Raw genomic sequence first — 22,575 nt, 5'->3', positions numbered from 1 at the left:
TTCTACTGGAATTGCAAGATATTCTAAGAACATAAATGTTAATCTGTTGTTTTAAATTAATTACTTCCTGGTAAACATTTTTTATTTTTTTTTTTTAATCAGTCAGCTGTCAAAATAACTTATCTGTAGGCATTTTCTGGCTACTTCAGACTGATCAAGTATTTTTAATGGAAGTACATTTTTGTGCTGCCTGAAATGTGTCAAATATCAGCTAGTCTACCTGAAGACAGATCATTGCCTGATCTACATGACTATGTATTTTAAACCTCAAGGATTTTATGCTGGTGTTTCCACCGAGTAAAATTACTGTCTCTATTGAACTAAAATAATTTTTTTACATTCACTTCAATGAAGTCAGTATTTGTCAGATAAAGCCTCTGAAATATTTTTAAATACATATTTGCAGCGTATCCACTCATCTGCCATGTTTTCTTTTCTTGAGCTTGCTAAACACAGTGGGCAGGTTTGTGGAACTTTTTGGGGGTAGAAAGCATTGCAGTATTACCTAGTGCATGAAGCCTTGCTGGATATTCTCATCTTCTGCTGTACTGATCTGTTTAAGGAGTCTGTCTTGTATTAAACTTCCCTTTTGTTTCGATCCTGCAGTTATTCCTTGGCAATGAGTGATGGATGTACTTTTTATTAGACTATGAACATATGTGTATCCACTTGATCATAGCTTTGCATTGGGTTACAAGAGAGTATAAATGTAACATTGTTTTAAAAAACTACCTCAACAACTGGCTTCTCTCAGAAATAGCAGTACATTGGTTACTAAATAACAGTACATAATAAGAATGTAATAGTGAAGAAATAACTAATATGGGTTGTAGATTGCTCTTAGGTGAATGACTATTTCCTGGCTTTTAGGAAACCAGACGCTGTGATGTCACCTCACCTGTTTTTAGTAATCAGAAATATTAGACTATATTTAGGTAAGAAAGCAGGTCCTCATAGGGAAAATGTCAAGGAGATGCCTTTACTCTCTATGTTAATTTTAGGGAACTAGCAACAGTAAGCAAATCAAATTTCAAAACTTGTATCAGTTTTGGAAGGATAAAGAAGGCAGATGGGAAACTTGAATTCTATTCCAGTGTGTGTTCAGTTTCTGTTTGAGGGCAATTTCATTATCTTATTTGTCGTGCTCTGTGGGAAAGGGAGTGTTGGATGATGGGTACAGCTTCACAGAGCACTGCTGTGCTTGAAGGACAGATACCATAGCTTTATGATAACAGCTGTTGACAAACTATTCCACACCTGTTAATTACAGGTATTACAAATAGAGAGGAATCTGGGTGTTTGCTGTCATGACGACATTACAGATGTTTTCTTCTGTGCAAACCTCTGCAGTTGGCCTCAGATCTTTGGGGACGTGGTTGTTCGTCATCCTGAGACCTCTGGGTAAGAAGGCCACTCAGCTGTCCCATTCAGTTTTTGCTTGTGGAATTTGGCAGCTCCATTAGCTGGTGTCGCAGCAGCAGTGCCACTGCCAGCCTTCTAGTTCAGTGCATCTGTCACTGACTCCAAAGGGATCGTGGGGAAAAAGTGTGCATGGCACCGTGTTTCCATCTTCTCATCTAACCACCCTGGCCAGTTAAGCAGCTTTGACTCTTCTGTCTTGAAATTGGTCTTCAAAGACGGTTTAAAACTGTGCCCAAATTAGCCTTCTGTGGAAAATGGTGTCTGTGTCTTTTATGCATATTTAAATACGTTTTAGGAAACCTGACTTATTTTCTAATGATTTATAACTTGCATTCATCTTCTTCAAAAAATAAGGCAATGTTTCCTCTAAATAACTATAATTTTGGAAAAACCAAGACATACTTCAAAATTTTGAATCTTGACCTCCTTTGCCAACAGAGGAGTGTTGCACAAAAGTTACGTATTCTGCCTGCAGCAAAAGAGGTCAAACTGAGTCTTTAATTCTGAAACCATCTGATAGTATCTGCATTATAAACCTGGTAGGTTCACATTTAGCAGATCCAGTGTGTTAAACATCAAGCTGGCTTTGAGTAGTGGTTTGGTGACACCGTAGCAAAAAGAATGGTGATTTATTTCTGTGACAGCACAAAACCTAAAAGCCTAGGAAGATGAGAAGAGAGGTGACAAAACTAGGCAAAAAACCTCCACAGCCTATTAAAAAGTTGGTTCTTTGGCAGATAGTGATTGTTCTATGTTTTATATATTTGTATATATATAGATGTCTATATACTTTAGAGGGAATTAAAGGAACTTTGAGAAGTTGTCTAGCTCTCGTCCTGCTTGTTAGGATCCATTTCATTGAACATAATCCATGGCAGATCTGATTTTGTTTTTTTCTTTTTGCATCACCTTTTCCTTAATAATTCTGATGACGAGTCTACAAACTTAGGCAAATCAAATCCAATGCCTCACCATCTGTATCATGGTGCTTACTAATAGGATTATTGTCTGAAATCTTATTTGCTAACATTCCTACATTCGAATCTATGAAGACTAAAAACATAATTTCATTTTTTGCTATTGCCTTTTATGCATTTAAAAGCTACTAACATCACTCCTCTGGGCTTGGCTTCTTTGTATGAAAGATCACTGATTCCTGCAATCTTGCCACGTTGAGTTGGTTTCTGTGTATGTATATGCTCTTGTCTTTCTTCCTTGCCTCCCCTTGGGAAGACTGCATGGCTTTCCTGAAGCATGGTGCCCAGAACTAGTTCATAATCTACTACTTTCCATTCTTTATTTGTGCACCCATGTTTTCAGGGGGAAAAATAGACTCTTGATTTGTCCTTAACATCCTCAGTGTACCATCAGTGAAGTGTGCTGGTCATAGATCTGAGTTTAGCGTATGAATTGGATTAGCTTCTGCTTTTGTGTTTTTGTTTTAATTTCCAGGTGCAGAGGAGTTTCTTATCTACTGTGGAATGTGTTTGGACTGATGTATTCCTGTGGTGCTCGTTGTGAGAGGCATCAATGCTCACTGGAACAATATAAAATTGGGGAGTGTATGGAAGCTGATTTAACAAAAAACTGTCAGTGAAGTACAGAGCCCTTAAGAAGAATAAATATTACTTCACAATTGATTAAAAATAAGAGCTATACATTGAAGATAGCAATCACCTTTCCCTGTTTAAATTCCAGGGGATCCAAACTTTAAACTTATTCAACTGCTGCATGATTTCCATCTCTTAGTCTAATTACAAGTGGGTAGAGGGTGTGTTCCCTGGTGCTTAAGACTTGCTGGTGGGCAGGGTAGGTTATCACACTTTTCTCCTAAGGTCTGGTAACTTTAAAGGCTTTTAGGCCTGAATGCAGGAAGCCAATTAAGTGTTTGCTTAACTTCTACAGTGTTAGTTTAAAGCTGCCCTGTCCTAATCAGAGTCCTAATTACTAAAATACTCCCATACCTGCATGAGAGCTTAGTCCTATCTGTTGACTATTAATTATATTACATTTATTCTTGCATAAAAGCAGCTGCAGTTAAATGGAAAGCCTTAGCCCACGTGGTTCTCAAAGTCACTCAGGCTTTTGGAGAATGAAGGTGCCTTTGTACAGTAACAAGGAAGAAGCTTAATGAATGGGTTCTGTACGTAAGGCATGTTCCCTTTGACTGGCTGGTCATTGTGGTGTCTATATGGTGGCAGACGTAAGCTGGTGCTCTTTGGCATTGAAGTAGTCACCTGAGAAACAGTGTGAGGCCAAATGAACAGACTGCTTCAGCCTTCTGCTGAATGAATGTTCCTGAATGTTTGCCTTGTGTTTTTCTTATTCAGGTATTAGCAGCATCACGCCGTCTCTTACCATGTCACGTGAATGTGCAACTTAACGCTTTTGCCTAAGGAGGGCAAAAATCCATATGAATTCTATAGCGGAACAAGTGACCAACTCTTTTTGTAGCTCTATTGCTCTGTTCTGAAAGGGAGGTTGGACTAATATTTGCATTCAAAATGTATTATAACTTGTGACAGATTTAATTTTTCAAGCTATAAACCAGCAGATTGATTCGGTCTCATGAGTATTCTGGCAAATCTATTACCTGGAAAGAGAATGGAAAAGTGTTTCCTCCAACTTTTTTTGCAAACCACACTACTTCTTTGTCCTTAATTCAGTTTTGTTTAATTTTGCATTGCAGTAATTGCATGAGCATGTAGCATCTTCACACAAAGAAAGAGCCACCCTGCCACCATCTTCCAGGTTAGATTCTGGATCAGGCAGGGAGAATCCTGCAAGGATGAATGTTAGGACAGGTACGATGATAATGATAATGGAGAAAGAGTGAAGCAGAAGGCATCAGTGTTTCATGTATCATAACGATCATTTTTTTGCAGTTGTGTTTAATCACTTAAAACCCTGATGTTTTGGCAGTAGAAACGTTTGTACTTAAAAGGCAAGACACTCCAAAGTCAGACAGTAGGATGGAGAGGTTAGAGTACATTTGCATGCTCCTTTTTCCATGTTTAATATTTAGTTTTGCACTACAGTTGCAGAGCACATTTTCAAGATAAGATAAAAGATCCTCTTTTTAAGTACCACATATCTATTGAAGACTTGAGATAAACTATGCATACCACTTTTGAAAATCTAGTCCTAAGTCAGAGCTGTAGTGTTTAAGACACTTGCCATAATCAAGTTCTTGTGTCTTTATAACAAAAGGAGGTTTCGATGGAGAGCTGGCTGCCCTAGCACTTGTGGCTGTTCAAATATGCCACATCTCATCTGGCTTCCAGTGGCCACTGTGGAGGAAGTAGTGTGCATCTCTCACAGGGTCTGTCTCTGATGTGTCAGCCTAAACAAACATCTTTGTGATGCTCTCGGACGTCTGAAATGGTACTACTCATCACATTCTATTTTATTACTATTACTATTATTATTATTATTATTATTATTATTATTATTATTATTGTTATTATTATTATTATTAATCCTTCTCACTGCAGTGGTACAGACTGTTCTATTAACATCAAGCCATTTAGATGTAAGGACCATGCATCTCTTATAGGAAGCCAAAGCATGCAGTTTCATCTGTCAACGCTGCCTTTATCAGCCACACCCTCCCAGTTACATTAGCCTCCTCCGCCCTGAAACAGGTAAGATGGGTGACAGCTTTCCCAGGCCCCAGTCTGGAAGGAGTATCAGGGTGTGGTGTGGCCACTGGTTGGAGGCAGTGTGCTTGTGGGCTGGAACTGGGAAGGCAGAGCAGCCCAGCACTGGTATGGGAGCCCAGCAGCACCACTGGTCCTGCAGATCAAAACCAGAAAATGCCAAATCTTTTTGGCTGGATCAGCAAACTTGCCTTGCTGACTGTGTGGCTGCACCCGTGCCTGTGTCCTTGGTGGGGGGGAATGTGAGATCAGGAGCAGAGTGACAGTGACGCACAGTCCAGAGGACTTAACTGCAGCCTGGACTGGGTGACAGCATATGACAATTTAAGCTTTATCTCAGGGGCGCATTTAAAGTTTGCAAAAAGAAATATATCCAGATGACATTAATTGCTGTTTTGGTTATTTCCCAAGGTGAGATAGAGGGTTTTCTATGTGCCATTTCTCTTCCTGAAAGTGGAGTTGTGCTATCCTAAAATGACTATATATAGTGGGAATATATATTTGAATGAATATGTTGTAGTAATCAGAGTGTAAAATTGAGGGAAAAAGGCATAGGTTTTAATTGTTTTGGTCTGTGATTAGTTTCATTTGGATTCCAAAATCTCCAAAAATTGACCTTCTTTATCTGTCCAGGAGGATGGTATAATTCAGGGAGCTTAAATCAAGACCTCACCCTCCATACCTCATAGCCTAATGACATCAAAACAATGTTGAATATGGTACTGTAATTCCCTTCAAGTCCAGGAGTTTTATGTTTATTGCCTACCTCGTAATCCAGCTTTAACAGTAAAATATGGTAAATGCCTACTTCTGCTTTCCATTTTCTCACTGAATCTTATCTGCAATTTTTAGAGGTGTTTTTTATTATTATTATCATTACTTTTTTATTTTTATTTTTTATTTTTTAAACAATGGGAGGAGAATGTGGGTCAAATCATCTCCGGTTCATGTGTGTACTGAAACCATGACCTTACATTCATAAACAGGGAAGATGTTGTTGAAAGGCTTGTTACAAGAAAGATAAGTAGCGTCCCCCACTGGCTGCATTTTTGGATGACTGGTAGCAAGCAGTTGGTGCTGTTCATCTTCCACTCATTGGTGGGTGTATGTGAGACATACATGACAAAGCAGGGCCTTAGGAGCTGCTGAGAGGCTCCCCAACTTCATCTATCTTCTGTGTGAATTGCAGAAGACAGCATCACCCCCTACCATGCTGTATGTCTGGGCATCCTACAGAAACACTGGCATGTGGGCACATAAGCAATGTCACAGTCCAGAATGAAACTGGAGGCTTTGTAGGTGTGGGAACAGGTGTTTTCTGGATTGCTCACATTGATTCAAGTGATAGGTATGTCCCTGCCACCTATTTCTAACATGTCTCAAAATCTTTTGTTTCTCTTAGATGCTTTGCCATGGATTTGGCAAGCAGCTTTAAACAAATAATATTTTGGTTTTTATAGGGGGGGTGGAGAATAGAGATAGAGAAGACCTTGTTAAAACTAAAGTATCGAGGGGAGCTCTTTATGTCTTCTGTGCAGTTATGCTGTGAATCCACTAGTACCTCACACTCTCAAGTCTGTTTCTATTATTTCAAAATCACCTGTCTTGCTTTCTTTTCTGTTTCAAGTCTGCAGTGCCATTGCACATTCTGCTTAAACCATACAGTTAAATGATTTAATTCTCACCCCATTTTTCTTTTTTTAAAATTTTCTTATGTAAGCTTAAGAGTCCTTCCCTTCAAGTTTATAACAGATGTAGATACAGAAGTGTGCACTTGCTTTGATGTAGTTTTTTTGGTTCATTCATGTTGTAAAACAAAGTGTTTGATTTTGAGGGTGGGAAACAAGGAAAGAAAACCCACAAATGTCCCTGTGTTTTTAATAAGCAGAGTTTTGCCAAGTAGCAATTAGCACTCTTCAGTGTTTGTGCTAATTAAGAGCTTCTTAGGATCCTCTGAGAAGAAGAGGTTTTGCCAAGTTAACAGATTTTCAGACAGGTGAGCTGCTTTTAGCGTTACCTTTGCTAGGTGCAGTTTTTATGTTTTTCCTGATTACTATTCTGTTGCTCTGACATTCACCATGTTCTTAAGCTGCTCAAATCACTGATGTGATATGTATGAAGTGTCTCAATAATTTTGTGCTGGAGAAAAATTACAGAAGCTGAAATAATCACTCAAAGCAAAAGCTGTTGTTCTGAAACTAAGTAAGGGAAGAGAGGAAGCATAGTCTTGTTTTCCTAAGCCAAATTCTTTACTGAGCCTCCTTTCAAAATACAAGCAGAGAAAATCCCATGGGGCTGTGGTTATCACTGACCCATTGAGGTCCATCATACTACAGGAATTGTGGTAAGTTCAGTTGAAACTTTTTTTGTCTCTTCAGACAGTGGGAATGAAAGTTCTCAGAAGTGTTGATCAAAACTTTTTTTCAAAGATACTTTTCCAAAGGAAAAGATACAGACGTTTTTAGACTGAAAGCACCTGAAGGCCCCAGTTTGAATTGACATGCATTTTTAGGGCTTTCCCATTACTGAGACAAAAACGTGTTTCGTGTTAACACTGTGAAATGACTTCTTTGCTTTTGAGGACTTAGAATTTTATGTTGAAAGTATCTTAAAACAAATTTTTGCTCACTTCACCTCCTTCTTGAAAAGAAAAATAAGGCACAGTTCAGAATCTTATTATTTAGCTGATCTTAAGTGGAGACATAGGCCAATGTTAATATTTGCTCCAATACCAAGATGAGGCTTTCAATATGTCTAGTTCTCATAGTGTCAGAAAATATTTTCCCTCATTCCTTATTTTAGATTCCTGTCCTCTTAATCCCATATTACACATAACTTCTTTAAAAAGTCTACTGTTCAGCCAAGACATAGGAAAACAAATTAGAAAAGTCTAGTTCATGGGTACCCAATGATTTTTGTATTTTTGGTCTAAATCACTCATAAATGAATATGTGAGCTCTGTGTGTGATCACTCATTAGGAACCAGAGTAAACCTATGGATCAGAGCATTTTCTTTGGGATGATCTTACTTGATTATAATCAGCTACAGTGAGACTTGGCTAGTGGCACAGGTGGCATCTGGTTGCTGAGCCATTACAAGCACTTTCAATTGATTGAAAAAAACCTTCATCTGATCAAACTCCCTTGCTGCTTCAGTACGAAATACATGATTGCTTGAACCAGCACTAAGTGGTTAGGATTAGTAGAATGGTGTAAAGTGTGCTCCCTATGTTCTCTGACTACTTTGTAAGAAGAGAAAAGAAACCAAAGCAGACCCTGAATGGGAAATCTTCCTGATCACTCGTTCCCTCTCTTCCCAATCAGTTTTGCATTTACTAGTCACATGTGGACCTGTTAGCTAGGATCTCACATTGTAGTCCTGTCAGAAGGGAAGCTCTTTGCCACTTCACTTGGACCATTCATTACTCTCAATCCAATTAAGCACTGACATGCAGTGTGGTCTTGGCATCTTTTTCCTTCTGTGCAGTAACATGAGGTCATCCAAGATAAGCAGAAGCATTGTCTCTTCTCTAGATTCAAGGAGGAGCTGCCTAAGGTAGCACTGGGGAACTCTGGGAAAGAGTCCTTGCTTAGACCTGAAAGAAGTGGAGCTTGTGATCTCACACTGAAATTCATAGCTAGATGTTGGCTAATTCTTTCCAAGATACTTTCCTGACATTTTTGAGATTAGCTTTCTGAAAGAGCCAAAGAGAAGAATCTTTAGATTTCTTTTTACTTACTGTCTATTTCTGCTGAGCTTGAAAGTGTCAATAATGGAAAAATACCCAAACCTTAACTGTGGTGACACAGTTTGAATGGCTCATGGCCAAACACTGTAAAAAAACCCAAGGTCAGAATAAGTTAATAAAGAGCCTCCAGGTGCAGTTTATCTTCTGCTTGTGTTTGAGTAAAGAAGGTGCCCAGTTACTATGAGCCAAAAAAAACCCCCTCAGCCAGTAAGTCTAGAAGTTAGAATCCTTCCTCACTGATGCTGCAAAATTGTAAGTGCAACTGAGGTTACAGGGATGGAAGTGGTCCTGAAACTGTCTGCAGTAGGGGAGCTCTGACACTTTTCTGTGGATGGTTGAGCAGAAAGGGTTGATGATTGCACCTGTCAGCTTTCTCCCTTCTTTTGTCATAGGGGAAGATATTCCCTGTTATTATTAAGAAGTGTTTGACCTCATTCCACCCCGCAGGGCTCCTATATGTTGTCTGGTTTCTTGTCACTTTTCTTGCTGGGTTTAAAACTGGATCTACCCAGATGACTCAGAAGGCTGAACTTTCAAATCCAGGTCTGATCATCTGTTTATCATGCATCACTCCATTTCCCAAGTTCTGTATTTGACTGACAGCTCAGTTCTGAGACTTTGTCCAGCTCCTAAGTTTCAATCTTTCTCAAAACTGGTTAATGTAGGGCTTACCTTCCAAGTAGTGAGGAAGTTACTTCTTTAACTCCATTACTAGCTTTCCCTCTGGTTTACCAGTCCAGTGGCACACTACGGAATCTCCTTTTGTTTTTTGAAGGGAGTCTGAAGAAACCACCTTGTGTGTGTTTTTTATTACATGTTTGTTCAGCCCTTCGAGGATGTCAGGAGCTGTGAACAGCAAATGCCAAGTGATTGCCAGGAAGAAAGCTGCTGACTTCAGTCCATCATAGACAGAACCCTTCTGTGTAGCTGCCACTGCCTTGCCATGCACATACCGACCATATCTGATTTTGATTATAGTCTCTCCTCTGATGATAGTGCTGTCTCGGGTTCTCCTGGAGACAAAGTCTTGGTCAAGTGAAAACATAAGCAATGGTGTAGTCAAGGACAAAGTCAGTCAGTCTCCCCCAGATTCCAGTCTATTGACTCTTCTTTTTTCCTCATTTGGAGTGAACTGAAAGGCTAACAATCTCCCTTTAAATGAGCATAACTTGCTGTATTATGTTAGTCTAGACAAAGGAAATCAAATTAATTAGCAGAAAGACTGCAAATGTGCTGTGGAGGAGGACCTGTCATTAGAGTACCTCATTCAGGCTCCTGTGGCTTGCTGTGTATTCAGAATGATAGCTCTGGTCTTTCTCTCCTCAGAAGAGAAATAGAATAATACTAGGCTTCAATCAGAGACACAACTATAATTCAGTCATGGGCAAGGAGAGGGGGAGGTGAGTTGGAAGACGGCTGCTCTGAAAAGCCTAAGTCATAAAACATAAAATCCCAGTTTACACATGGCAACAGATCCTTATGAGATTGAATTACAGCCTTCATATTCAGTAGTGGGTCAGGTCTGTAAACCAGAATACAGACAGAGCAAATATTTACGTTCTGTGTGTAATGACACAGGGAGAATCACTGATCTGGACATGAATCAAAGCCTCAAGAACATAGATGTGGGACAGCCACGTGTTGCCAGCAGTGTGAAGTGGGAGGAATGGAGTAAATTTCCAGTATTTGGATGTTAAATTTCCTACAAATCATCCTGCTGCATTTAACTGAAAATTTGTTTTCTATTTACTTTCAGTTTTGACACACACTGCCAATAACAGTGTATAAATGGCAGTTTGCCCATTCATTCTGTGTGCTATATGTTTTCTAATATTTCTGGAAAGTTATTTTGAAGTGTATAGGTATTTAGCATTTTATGTTGATAGTGCATATATAATTCAATTTTCATTTGTATTCCTGACTTCGTAGAATCTCAAAAGATTTTTTTCTTTTGACAGCTGTTGAGCTGCTAGGATTTGTTTTGGTGCATTTGACAGCTATGACAGTCAAAAAGGTTACTGTTAGTTTGGAAATATCAATAGACATGTAGTCAATTAAAAATTCTTTTTTATATATTAGAAAACAACTTAAAAACAAGGATCAAAATATTTCCAAACTGAAGAACTTGCATCAAGGCATCAACTGGTGCATGGCCTAGGGTAGCCAAGAAGCCATGTAACGAAAGGTTTTGAACTCCAAATGTCCAAATTTTGTTTGTTTATGGGCTTGCAAAAACACAGAAAAAAACCCCATCAGAGCATGTGATTGCTGCACTTTTCACCTCTTACAGGTGTGAATTTTATTTTAGTTGCATACGTCAAGTTTTCTTGTAGAGACCCTGAATGAACAGGATTCCTTTCAGAGCAAAGCCCACAGCTGAGTTAAACATTTGAAGCAAAACTATTCCCTTAAACAGGGATTGTGATGGGCCATTGGTTAACCCACAAAAAGTAACTGCAAAAGTAAGACATGCATAAGGCTGGTGCTCTGGGGGAAAGAAGAAAACAACTGGTCCTTCTCCAAGTAAGTTTGTGAACAAAAGGGGTTACAAAATATTACAGGATCAACCCAAGGATAATACCATGCGTGGAGTGCAGCAGTGACTTGTTCCTGCATCAACACAGAGTGCAAACAAGGTTTATGCTGTTGGACCGGCTTTCAGCCTGGGTGAGAGACTGTATTAAAAACATTGAGGTGACCCACTGCTATTTCAGGGTGTCTTGTGTTACATGTGAATGTTAGAGCTCATGAACTTTGATTTTCTGTGGGTGTTTTCAGTGTGCCAGTAACCCTAATGTCCCCTTTGCTGCTCAACACCTCCTGTTCTAAATTGTGATGCCATTGACTTGTTCCCCCTGTCCCTTCCCTGAAATATTTTTCATGCATCCCTGTGTACCCAGGAGAAAACACAGTTAGTGTAATGCAACAGAAGTTTCAAACCTGCCTTGCTGTCCCACCCATTTGAAATTTGGCAGAGGAAAAAAAAATTAATTGTGAGGAGGTATCAGATGTGCTGCTTATAAACTGAAGGAGAGGCAAAATAGGATGAGAGGATTCCATAGATTTAGCCTCGCTGAGGAGAAAAAAATGCTTTTCTTTGAAACTGATAATTCTGGTAAGGCACTTAGTTTTGTGTTTGTATGGCATAGACCTGGTTGGAGCTAGCAAGCTGCATGGAGTCAGTACTTGTTTTATTTGCTCATTAGCATAGTTCTTCTGCACTCTGTCCCCGGAACTGCTGCAAGTTTTAGTCAGGAGGACTGATGCTTTGTCAGGCAAATTTAGGCAGGGATAAATGTAAATGAGAAATGCTCCAGGCAATAAATCTATGCCATTTTTAAGACAACTGTATGAAAATTCAGCTGGAATGGTTCCTACAAGTGACATACTGGAAAGCAGTGGGATATATAGCTGAAATTTTGTTTGTATAGGAATTTTCTTACTACCTAATAGATTAGCCTGTGGGATATTGGGATAAGAGCAATTGTTACTTCAACCATCTGTGTTCCAGCTCTATCAATAAGATACTGGCTTACAGAAATTCATAATATAAAGCCTAGACCATCAATAACATTGTAGATTTTTCAAACAGGAACATGACCAGAGTAATAATGTGGTAACTGAGGATAGCATCTTGGCAGAGAGCCTGAAAGAATAAAACTACCTGAATCTACTAGAAAATCTGGAAAATTTAAATGTTACTTCCCTGCTGATTAATCTAGCGTTTCTTATATACAAGATTACAGGCCACCTGTTGATTTTAGAAGTACTTGCATTTTTCTGGTCATTAAGAGAAGCAAGCACTTCTTTTGAGCACTTTTATGATGCTTTAGAGACCTCAGTTTTCTCCTAGAACAGAAATCATTCAAATGCCCTCTTTTTAGAATGGTGCAAGTACAGTAAGGAACATATATTGAAGGTTAATGGTCATCTCCCTTACTGAGGCTAGAAAATGAGCTGTGCATTCTAGAAGTAGTAGCGTTGTTTGAAGCTACATAGAAATGAAGCTCTTAAGTCCATCTCTGTTCTATCAGAACTCAGGGAAAGTGTATTGGAAATTTTCGTACAAAACAATTTTCATTTACAAGACTATAATGTTTTTAAAGAAAAGCTTGCCTCAGGGTAACAAATCTGTATTTCTTTGCAAAAAGAAGAGTATGGGTGCCATGTGGTGCAATTGAAAGATGTTGGAAACAGTCCATTCTCAGTTAATTTCTGACCTCCAGTAACTCACTTCCCCTCTGAGCTCAGTTCTGGTCCCGCCATATGTTGGTCACCCAGTCTACAAACATTTGAAGTTGTGTCGCTTAGTCAGGCATTGGTCTCGGATGAGATTTCTGTGCTCTGTTGTAATGCAAGCAACAAAAATATAATGGAGACTGTTCATTGCCAAATAGTCTTTTGTAGCATTGATTCTCCAGTGAGGAAGATGCGAAATGAGCTATTGTATTTAAATGCTGAACTTGCCCCATTCTTGTGTTGACTGTCCTCCTTTCCAGCTGAAAGGCTGAAGGATGGTCACAAATGAAGACATTTGCTTAAGCCACCGCTTCCCTTCAGATTTAGTTTTTAGTTTCCCAAGGGCAGAAGTCTGCTGCTTTCTCCTGAATGAAATGCTGCCAAATGGGAGTGTAACAGCTGCCTTCGACACAGAAGAATAAAGTTAAATGTAGGCTGTTTTTACTTGCTGGACAAAATGTTCATGTGCAAACAGAACTGACTTGACTCTTTGGGGCTCTTTATCTTGCGCTGAAAAACTGAGAAACACTGAGAAGGAGACTAAGTATCTTTTCAACTTAGTTCACTCTTGTAGAGAGACAATTTTTTAGATTCATAGGAGAATTATCAGTCGTTTCCAAAAAAGTTCTTCTCCTTGTATCCATTCCTTCCACCCCCTAACTGTAGCATTCTTCAAAACCAGGTTGTGAGGAAGAGAATCATCCTCATGGACAGCCAGCAGAAATCTGGTTTTATTTTGTGGGTTTTTCCCTCCTCCCACTCCCCCTTTTTTACCCAGTGTTGCAAATGCTGCCAGCACTGATGACTACCCAGACGCTTCTGAGTAGGACATCTCACTCTGCTTGGGACAGTTCACATGTGCTCACCAGGCAGACATTTGTCTGTGGTTGGTTCTAAAACCACAAGTTCCTGAAGCTGAAATAGCAACAAAATTTAGCTTTTAATCATAATGATACAAACCCCCCCCCCTTTGTCCAGTTACCTGCTAGTATTCAGAGTGTGTTCCTAATCCCCTAAAAAAGGCTTCGCGACATTACCACAGTTACTATAGGATGACTTCGCTTTTACATTTCTTGCAACTTTCATTTCTTCTCTTTATTTCACTTTTCCTGTTTTAAAATGATAAATGCTGATGCAATTGTTGAATCAAAGTCTTTGCTACTGATAAATACAGGGTCATATGAAGTTGATAGTGTCCTTCTTCACTGTCTTACCTGGCTAACATTTAGCCTTAAAAAGAACCCAAACCAACAAAACTTGCATCGTTGTTTCCTGCACTATTTTCTTCTAGTTGGGGCCTTAGTAATTGCATCTATTATACGTGTGTGTATTTTTTGGGAAGCACTGGTATTTATCACGGACATAATCACAGACGATGAGTAAGGTTAGAAGGAACCACAGTGGGGCATCTGGTCCAACCTTCCTGCTCAAGCAGGGTCATCCTAGAGCACACTGCACAGAAATCCATCCAGACAATTCTTGATTATCTCCAGTCGGGGATACTCCACCACCTCTCTGGGCAATCTGTTTCACTGCATGGTCATCTGCACAGTGAAGAAGTTCTTCCTCATATTCAGATGAAACTTCCCATGCATCAGTTTCTGTCTGTTACCTCTTGTCCTATTGCTTGGCACCACTGAGAAGAGCCTGGCTCCATCCTCTTGGCACCCTCTCTTCAGAATCTTTTAGGCAATTATGAGGTCCCTTCTCAGTCATCACTTCTTGAGGCTAAACAGGCCCAGCTCCCTCAGCCTTTCCTCATAAGAGAAAGCTTCCAGTCCCTTAATCATCTTTGTTGTACTGAGGATCCCAGAACTGGACCCAGCACTCCAGATGTGCCTCATCACCTCCCTCAACCTGCTGGCAATGCTCTTCCTAATCCATCCCAGGACACCATTGGCTTTCTTGGCCACAAGGACACACTGCTGGCTCAGGGACGGCTTGTTGTCCACCAGGACCCCCAGGTCCATCGCCACAGAGCTGCTTTCCAGCAGCTCAGCCCCCAGCCTGTCCTGGTGCAGGGGTTATTCCTCTCCAGGTGCAGGACCCTGCACGTGCCTTTGTTAAAGTTCAGTCAGTTCTTCTCTGCCCATCTCTCATCCCTCCTTCTGAGGGGCTGAACAGCCCTCTGGGCTATTGGCCCTTCCTGCCAATGTGTTGTCAGTGAACCTGCTGAGGAGGCATCTGCCCCTTCGCCTGAGTCAGGGATGAACAAGGTAAACAACACTGGGCCCAGTGCTGGACCTTGGGGGCACCACAAGAGACAGGCCTCCAACCTGACCATGTGCACTGGGTACAACCCTCTGGGATCTGCCATTCAGGCAGCTCTGAATCCATCTCACTGCCTACTCATCCAGCCTGCACTTCCTGACTTTGCCTGTATAGATGTTGTGAGAGACAGCGTTGAAAGTCTTACTAAAGTTGAGGGAGATAATATCCACTGCTCTCCCCTCATCTATACAGGTTTGTTGTTTCATGGCAGAAGGCAATCAGGTTGGTCAAGCATGATTTGTTATTTGTGAATCCATGCTGACTTCTCCTGCTCACCTTCTTCTCATTCATGTGACTAGAGATGGACTCCAGAATGAGGTGCTCCATCACTTTTCTCAGGGTTGAGGTGAGATTGGCCAGTAGTTCCCTGGGTTCTCCTTCTTGCAGTTTTTGAAGACTGCTATGATATTTGCTTTCTTCCAGTACTCAGGCATCTCTCCTGACTGCCATGGCCTTTCAAAGATGATCATGAGCAGCCTTGCTGTGGTGTCCACCAGGGCTTTCAGCACTCATGGATGCAGCCTATCAGGGCCCATGGATTTGTGGATGTCAGATTTTCTTAGGCGTTCTCTAACTCAATCTCCCTTCCTTCCAACATTCCTTTACGCTGGTCACCTGGGTTAGAGATGCCTAGGAGATGTCATATCAGACCAATGCAAAGAGGATGTTCAGTAACTCTGCATCCTCTGTTACCAGCTTCCCCGCTCCATTTAGTAATGCATTCACATTATCCTTAGTTTTCCTTTTGCTATAGCTGTATTTGAAGAAGGCCTTCTTGTTCTCATTGACATACTTGGCCAGATTTAATTCCAGATGGCCTCAACCTTCCTTGTCTCATTTCTACTTCTCTGACAATCTCTCTATATTCATTCCAAGTGGCCTAACCCTATTTCCATCTCCTTAATGATAAAAGTATGTCAAAATACCAAGGCTGACGATCAATACTTTCCTTCCCCTCCCCTCTCTCCGGTCTTCTGGAGCTGAAGTTCACAACCAGGTTCTTTGCTGACTCTCCTCACAAACTCCTGGTCCCGGCTTAAAAAAAATTTAGAAACTTCTCTCTACTCCCCCAGCATTAATACTACTTAAAAAAACACAACCCAAAAAACCATCAACAACAAAAAAACCCCACAGGTTTAAATGCTATGCAAGATGAGGAGGATTCAGCCTATGAAGAGCCTAATACTAAATCAGTGATACAATATTTAGGTCAATATACTTTGTGGCAGGATGAGAGTGCAAAGAAGAACTGGAGTAGTGTGATCCTTTAACACTAATGAAGTGACCAGCTGCGTTAAAAGAGGTTTCAAATGAGCTTGTCTTAAATTCCTGAAGGACAGAATAGTTCAGTGATTTTAAACATGAATTTCTGTTGGCAGTAAAGGCAGATAAGAAAGAGAGAGGACAAGGAAAAACCCAGCATTCAAGCTGGTGAGTTTTAGTGTCAAGGGTTAGTTTACACACCAGTTTTCTTCATTATTCCTTCTGTCCTAAAAATAACACATAACATATTGCTGAAAGACAGGAATATTTGGCTGAGTTGTTGGTTTGTCATATATTTTTTTTGTGCATGGATCAGGAATTCTTCTAAACTCCCAGCCTTTTCAGGGAAAATTCAAGATAAAGCTCTTGGTAGTAGAAAATCTATTCAGTGAGAGCTGAATTAATATAATGCAACATCCTTTTAACTAGCATAGACTGTCTCCACCAGTGTCTTCTACATACTCCATTTTGTTGATGATTTACTTTATTTTTCAAGACTTTAAGTTCCTTGTTTTCAGGAACTGTCTTGAAAGGAGAACTTCAGAGTTCTGGCATTATTGGGGAAATGCTGTCCTGTTCTGAGAAATGCTGGCTGGCATTGTTGAAACTTAACTTCATCTCCCCCTTTAATAAAACAAAGGATGAGCTCGCACAGTAAAGTGTGGCTCCTGAGACATCCAGCCTGCAGGAGGACCTTTCCTGGTTCCTTCAAAGCTTTGTGGTGTTCCCTGTAGGCAGTCTTGACTCTGGGGGAGAGGTATTGGTGCAAGAGAAAAGGATGGATCTCCTCTGTGGAAGGGAGAGAGAAGGATGGAGGATCTCCATCCAAGAGAGCCAGTGAGGGTACTGGGATTTATTAAGTCTGAAAGGTTTTCTCCCCCAACCTTCTACTGTTAGGGTTGTGATACAACAAAATAGCTTTCTTTCAAATCACTATGGAAGGTTCTTAGAGGACAAGAATTGAAAAATTTCTGCCTGTAAATTTCTGTATTTGCATTAATTATTTGTATTTTAGTAATTGCTGCCTTTTGTGTTTTGTGCAGTGGTTTTGAAAAGTGATGCATTGTACTCCTAGAACATGGTCACTACTGCGATAATGCAGATCTGAATTACTGAATCCTAGCTGCAGTATTGTGTTTTTCACATTTTTAAAAGTTTGGTCTGACCAGCCTTCTGCATGTTTTGTTGTTGTAGCTGGCCTCACTCTTGGCAATTTAGTAATGGGAATCTATTAATGATGGAATGACTTAATAAGACTCCCATGTCTCTGCAACAGGAGATACAGTACAGTGTTCAGTTATTGCTAATGCTGTTGGGACGTGGGAGAAATAGTTTCCAAATGATAGTTAAAAGAGAAAAGTTAGCACCAAATACCTCCCTTGCACAAAGATGGCTGATTAGTCTTTATTGAAGTCTTTATGAGAACATTGTACCCTTAGAATCATGCCTAACTATTAATAAATTAAATAAATAGCATTTTTTGGCTTCCTGGTAGAGAATTTGATATTTCCTGGCTTTCCACATCTGTGGCTAAAGCCAAGTTTTAGTTCTTTGAAAAGCTATTGCCTGGCTTGTCGTCAAGGAGCACTTCTTGTGTCCCATCTTAAATGTGAGAACTAACCATGTACATCGTGTTCTTACATTATTATACATGTGACTGGTTTATACAGATTCTTTTTCTGACTAGGTCTAATATGAAAGTAAGGGGGGAGTAGAAAAAAATTTTGGTAACAGGGCTTCCTGCCTTTAGCCACGATCAAGTGATCCCTAAGGAGAGCTCTCATGTCTCTGAAGTTTGCAAGGTGGAAACTGGAAGCAAGCGATACAGGTGGTCAAATGTGGCCATCTGTGTACTGTACTGTGTAATGGGACCTGATTTAATCTAGTCTGTAATGCCTGCCTTTTACTGCTAGTTACAGAGAAATATTTGTCCAAGGGAAACTCTTCAGGTGTTAATTAAATTTAAATTTTTCAAAAAGAAAAAAAAAAATCTCTGAATTTGTTTATCATCTTCGCAGCCACTGGCTCTTAGAGTACTTGAGACTGTACTTCTGATGGGTGTATGATAGATTTTAGTTCTAAATCTTCTTCATGAATCCATACTGTGGTTAAGCTGAATAGGTAGAGTCTCAAATTCCATGGTAAGACAGGTTTTGCAGATTTGGATTTTTTGGTTGTGGGTTGGTTGTTTTGGTTTTTTTTGGCTGGTGGGTTTTTTTGGTTGTTGCTGTGTTTCGTTATACTTTGTTTTGTTTTAAATTGCCTGTGACTTTTATTTCTGAATTTCCTCCAGAAAGGCCTGGTGAAGAGATGATTGTATCATACCTGTATCAGAGAGTTGCATTATCAGCATTCCTGATAATGCTGAGTGCTTTGTAGGTGCTACAAAGTAGTTGCTAAAGCAAACAAATGGATCTCACACCTCCTAATTTCCTGAGCAGCTAACATAAAATATCACAGTGATCTTTCAGTTACATCCCTCTTTCTTTCTCTCCATTTGCAACCTCGAAGTAGGCTGATCTTCAAACCAGGAATTTCTAGTCAGAATATGCATCCTGATAAACTGGTCATGACTTTGAAAACTAGAGGAAACATCAGAGTGGCCACTCAGCACCAATGGGCACTGGTGTAACTTCCTGCCCTGCCTTTCAGACCATAGCACCCACTCCTTCTCAGGGGGATTTCTGCAAAAACGATGACCTTGAATTCTGAAAGCAAATCCAATGCTCCAATTTAGAGAGAACTTCCCTAAGCACAAAACTATAAGCTATTTTGGGGGTTACATGTCCTGCTCTGAAGCTGGATTACTTTCAAGAATGCGTGAGTTACAGAGCCAGAAGGTTGATGTGCAAAAGGGGGCCTGCCTTGCTAGGTACTTTATGTCACATAGTAATTGGAATACAAAGAAGAAATAAAGTTAAGGGCAGACACAGTGATCCTGGGTCTTCCCCTCCTAGCACAGTGACATTACCTCTGAATGACAGAGCTGGATTTTAGCATTCATGCTTCCATGGCCAAGGATTTTTTTATGCTCCTGGGCCTGATAGTCCAGCTCCAGCATGTTGGGTTTGATGAGTTTATGATCTCATAATTGATGCTGATTTCCTTATCTCAAGTAGAAAAAACTTGCCATGTGATATGTAAATGCAGCCCGGCCTTGTTGGGTGTCTTGTCTAAGGTTAAGTTTTTCTCAGCTCACACACTGGAAAAAAGGGCGTGGGGGGAACTGGCAGCAGCTGGCAACAATGCTCGGAGAAGTTGAAAACTGTCACAAAGGAGCTGCCACTGGGTCTGCTATGGGGACCCCCAGTGCAGCAGGAATGGGGGGCCCAGGCTGGCATTGGTGCAAGTTGTAGGGGCGTTGGTCTCTTGAGGCAGTTCTCACTTGCATGGTCTCAGCCACATGCTGTTTCGTTCTGTTCCATCTAAGTAGGGCAGAGCTGCCCTGTCCTTGCCAAAAGCCAGATTCTTCTCCAATACGTTTTGTGTTTCTTCTCATCCTGTTCTGTCTGCAGACAGACAGCATTCACCGTCTTGCTTTGCATTCAAATTGAGTTTGCCAAAATGTTCTCTTTCTCTGGGAGTCCTGAAGTTTCTCTTCTCTTTGCATGTGAGCGCTGAAAATATACGTGTAGTCCTTGGCAAGTTGCTGGCACCGTGTGACCTTGTTTGCACCCTTACTTGCTTGAATAGGGGATTTGTGTGCCAGGGCTTAGAAAGGGGTGATTTGCAGGCTAGTAAGGGGTAACACTGTGATTAGAAATTCCACAATCTGACAGAATGCACATTTGACCTGCTGGTGTAGAATAGATTATTACTCCCTTATGTAAATATTTTAAGATTCAGTTTTGATAGGGATCGATGACAGAAATCAGTGGTGCATTCCTATCTGTCTGTAGAAGTACTTGCACGTATTGCAGTGTTTGGTTGATGACTGTACAATAGTGGCTTTGATTAATAATGCTTTATTAGTTATAAACACAGACTTACTGAATAAATCCTACTTACTCTATTGAATGGCTCTCCATGTGTACATAAAACCATTTAAGCAATTAGAGTACTGCTATAGTATTTCTCTATATTGTAGACTTTGAGTTGTTAGTTCTCTGTCAGCTTTCCTGAATTCCTGCAAAGGATTTCTGCTTGACCACCACTCTTGACACAAAAAGGAAACATGTCCTTTCAAGTTGCATTTTATAAAGAGAAAGGGCAGGCGTGGTAACACAGAGTTTCATAGAATTGTAGTCATGAAAGTTGGAAAAAACCTTAAAGATCATCCCAACAAAAGAGGAGGGGTTGGGGGAAAGGGTGTGTCTCTCCTTCTGACATTTGCTGTCCTCTTCTATGCCAGGATCAGAGAAATGAGACTGGAGAGGCAGTATCCCTTGTGTTTCAAAAGGGTAGAAGAGTATGCCTGAGAAATATGGCATGAGGCATCTTGTGGAGAGCTCACCTCTGTCTTTTTCTAGAAGACAAAGGTTTGTAAATCTGGTTTCTTTTCCTCCCGTTTCTATATAAAGCACAAAGCACTGGGAATCAGTTGTTTTATCTACTACTGAAATGCAGCCATCAGTGCAGAATAACATGAGAACAATTTGAAAGGAAGCATGGAACACTATATTCAACTGAAATTAATTACCTGATTAGGTTTTGGCCTGGCTGTGTGGGTTGACATCCAGTGGACTTGGCGACAATACCTGCCAGCAAAGCCAAGTCTAGTCTTGCTTCGTTTAAAGACTCTGGACAAAACTTCTGGACTTGCATGCTGAATGCTAAGCAGTGTGAAAATAGGCCACTGATTTAAAGTACCCATGGCTACAGTGGGTAGATGGCATGGTTGCAGAATGAATGAACTTTTTTGTGGTTTAGAAATACTGGTGGTTCTCTTTCAAGAATACACTCTGGTGAAATTTAACTCTGCATCAGAATGTACTCTGTTTACAGCTATACTATCAGCACTTAGTTTCTTTCAGCACTTCAGGTTTCTCCCCTTAGAAACTTAGTCCAAGTCTAACACTGAGATCTTGTAGGCTTAGAAAATAATCTTAGGGATGTTATCTCGCCAAGTCTTCCAGAGTAATTCTTTTCTTTATCTCCACAGAAGTTAAATATTATAGGTCTGGTTTATTAGGTGAGAAGCATTTGTTACTGCTATTCTTGTCTTCTTTTGCACCTTTACTGCACTTCTTTGATCTTTTGGTGTCACTGTTTGGAAAGTGATATGTTTTCCAGATGGGAGTACCTGTGCAACATCTGAAGTGTCTATAGTGTTAGACATTTTAATTACCAGTGTGATGGTAGTTTTTTTGTCTAGGCATCTCTCTGATGGAAAAAAATTAAAATCATTACCAATCATTACCCTTGGAAGGGTTTGAAGCTTTACTGTGATGAGAGGGGAGGTCTTCTGTGCACTATAAAATTACCCATTTAGATTAAGCGAATAGAGCACTTCAGGAAGAGCTGGAAGTGTTCTAGTCTCCAAATGGGAGGCTTCTGTGCACCTACTTCTGGCACTGAAGAGACCCTCTGTTCTCCTCTCCCAGGGAGAGTGATATGAAATGAACTGCCAAATGAGCAGTTCACTAGTGAGCATTGACTTTATAAGGAAATTTAGTACACCTAGTCTGATGTTCTGGAAGCACATCAAGCCACATTACTAAAATGAATCGGAAAAGAGCTGGTAAGAGATGCTCCACAGAACAAGAACACATAATAGACAATCATAGGAAAAAATATTTTTGCCATCTGGCTGACTATTTTAACTTAGCAACAAGCTTATGCTCTAACCTATTCCTTAAAATCTAAAACAAATATTGAATCCTCTCATGTTTACAAACCTTCTTAAACCATTGGCCCAAGAGGCCTTGCAGTTGTGAAGTCCTCAAGGTTGTGTTTAAGCATTTCCTCTTACTGCAAAAATAAATCCATCAAGGTTTTGGCCTCATACAAAGACAACAAACACAAGCCTGTAA

General features: G+C 40.3%; 1 protein-coding gene across 4 annotated transcripts in view; it reads left to right on the top strand.

Annotated features, from left to right (window-relative positions):
* The window catches only part of GREM2 (gremlin 2, DAN family BMP antagonist), a 41,739-nt gene that overhangs the window by 15,539 nt on the left and 3,625 nt on the right, over positions 1-22,575 (top strand). Inside the window, exon 2 of one of the 4 annotated variants that reach the window (XM_066178850.1) lies at positions 20,955-21,081. The exons of 2 other annotated variants lie outside the window; for them this stretch is intronic. In XM_066178850.1, the coding sequence (XP_066034947.1) occupies positions 21,014-21,081 (68 nt within the window). In that variant the 5' untranslated portion in view covers positions 20,955-21,013. Of the gene's footprint in view, positions 1-1,341; positions 1,402-20,954; positions 21,082-22,575 lie in introns of those variants that run through there. One more of the 4 variants, XM_066178853.1, reaches the window with a different exon arrangement.

Source organism: Chamaea fasciata, unplaced genomic scaffold (assembly GCF_029207755.1).
Source record: "Chamaea fasciata isolate MVZ Bird 193981 ecotype frontalis unplaced genomic scaffold, bChaFas1.0.hap1 SCAF_3, whole genome shotgun sequence".
In the NCBI taxonomy this organism is placed as follows: Eukaryota; Metazoa; Chordata; class Aves; order Passeriformes; family Sylviidae; genus Chamaea; species Chamaea fasciata.
Note: the sequence above shows the minus strand (reverse complement) of the source record. Positions and strands in the feature narration are given on the sequence as shown.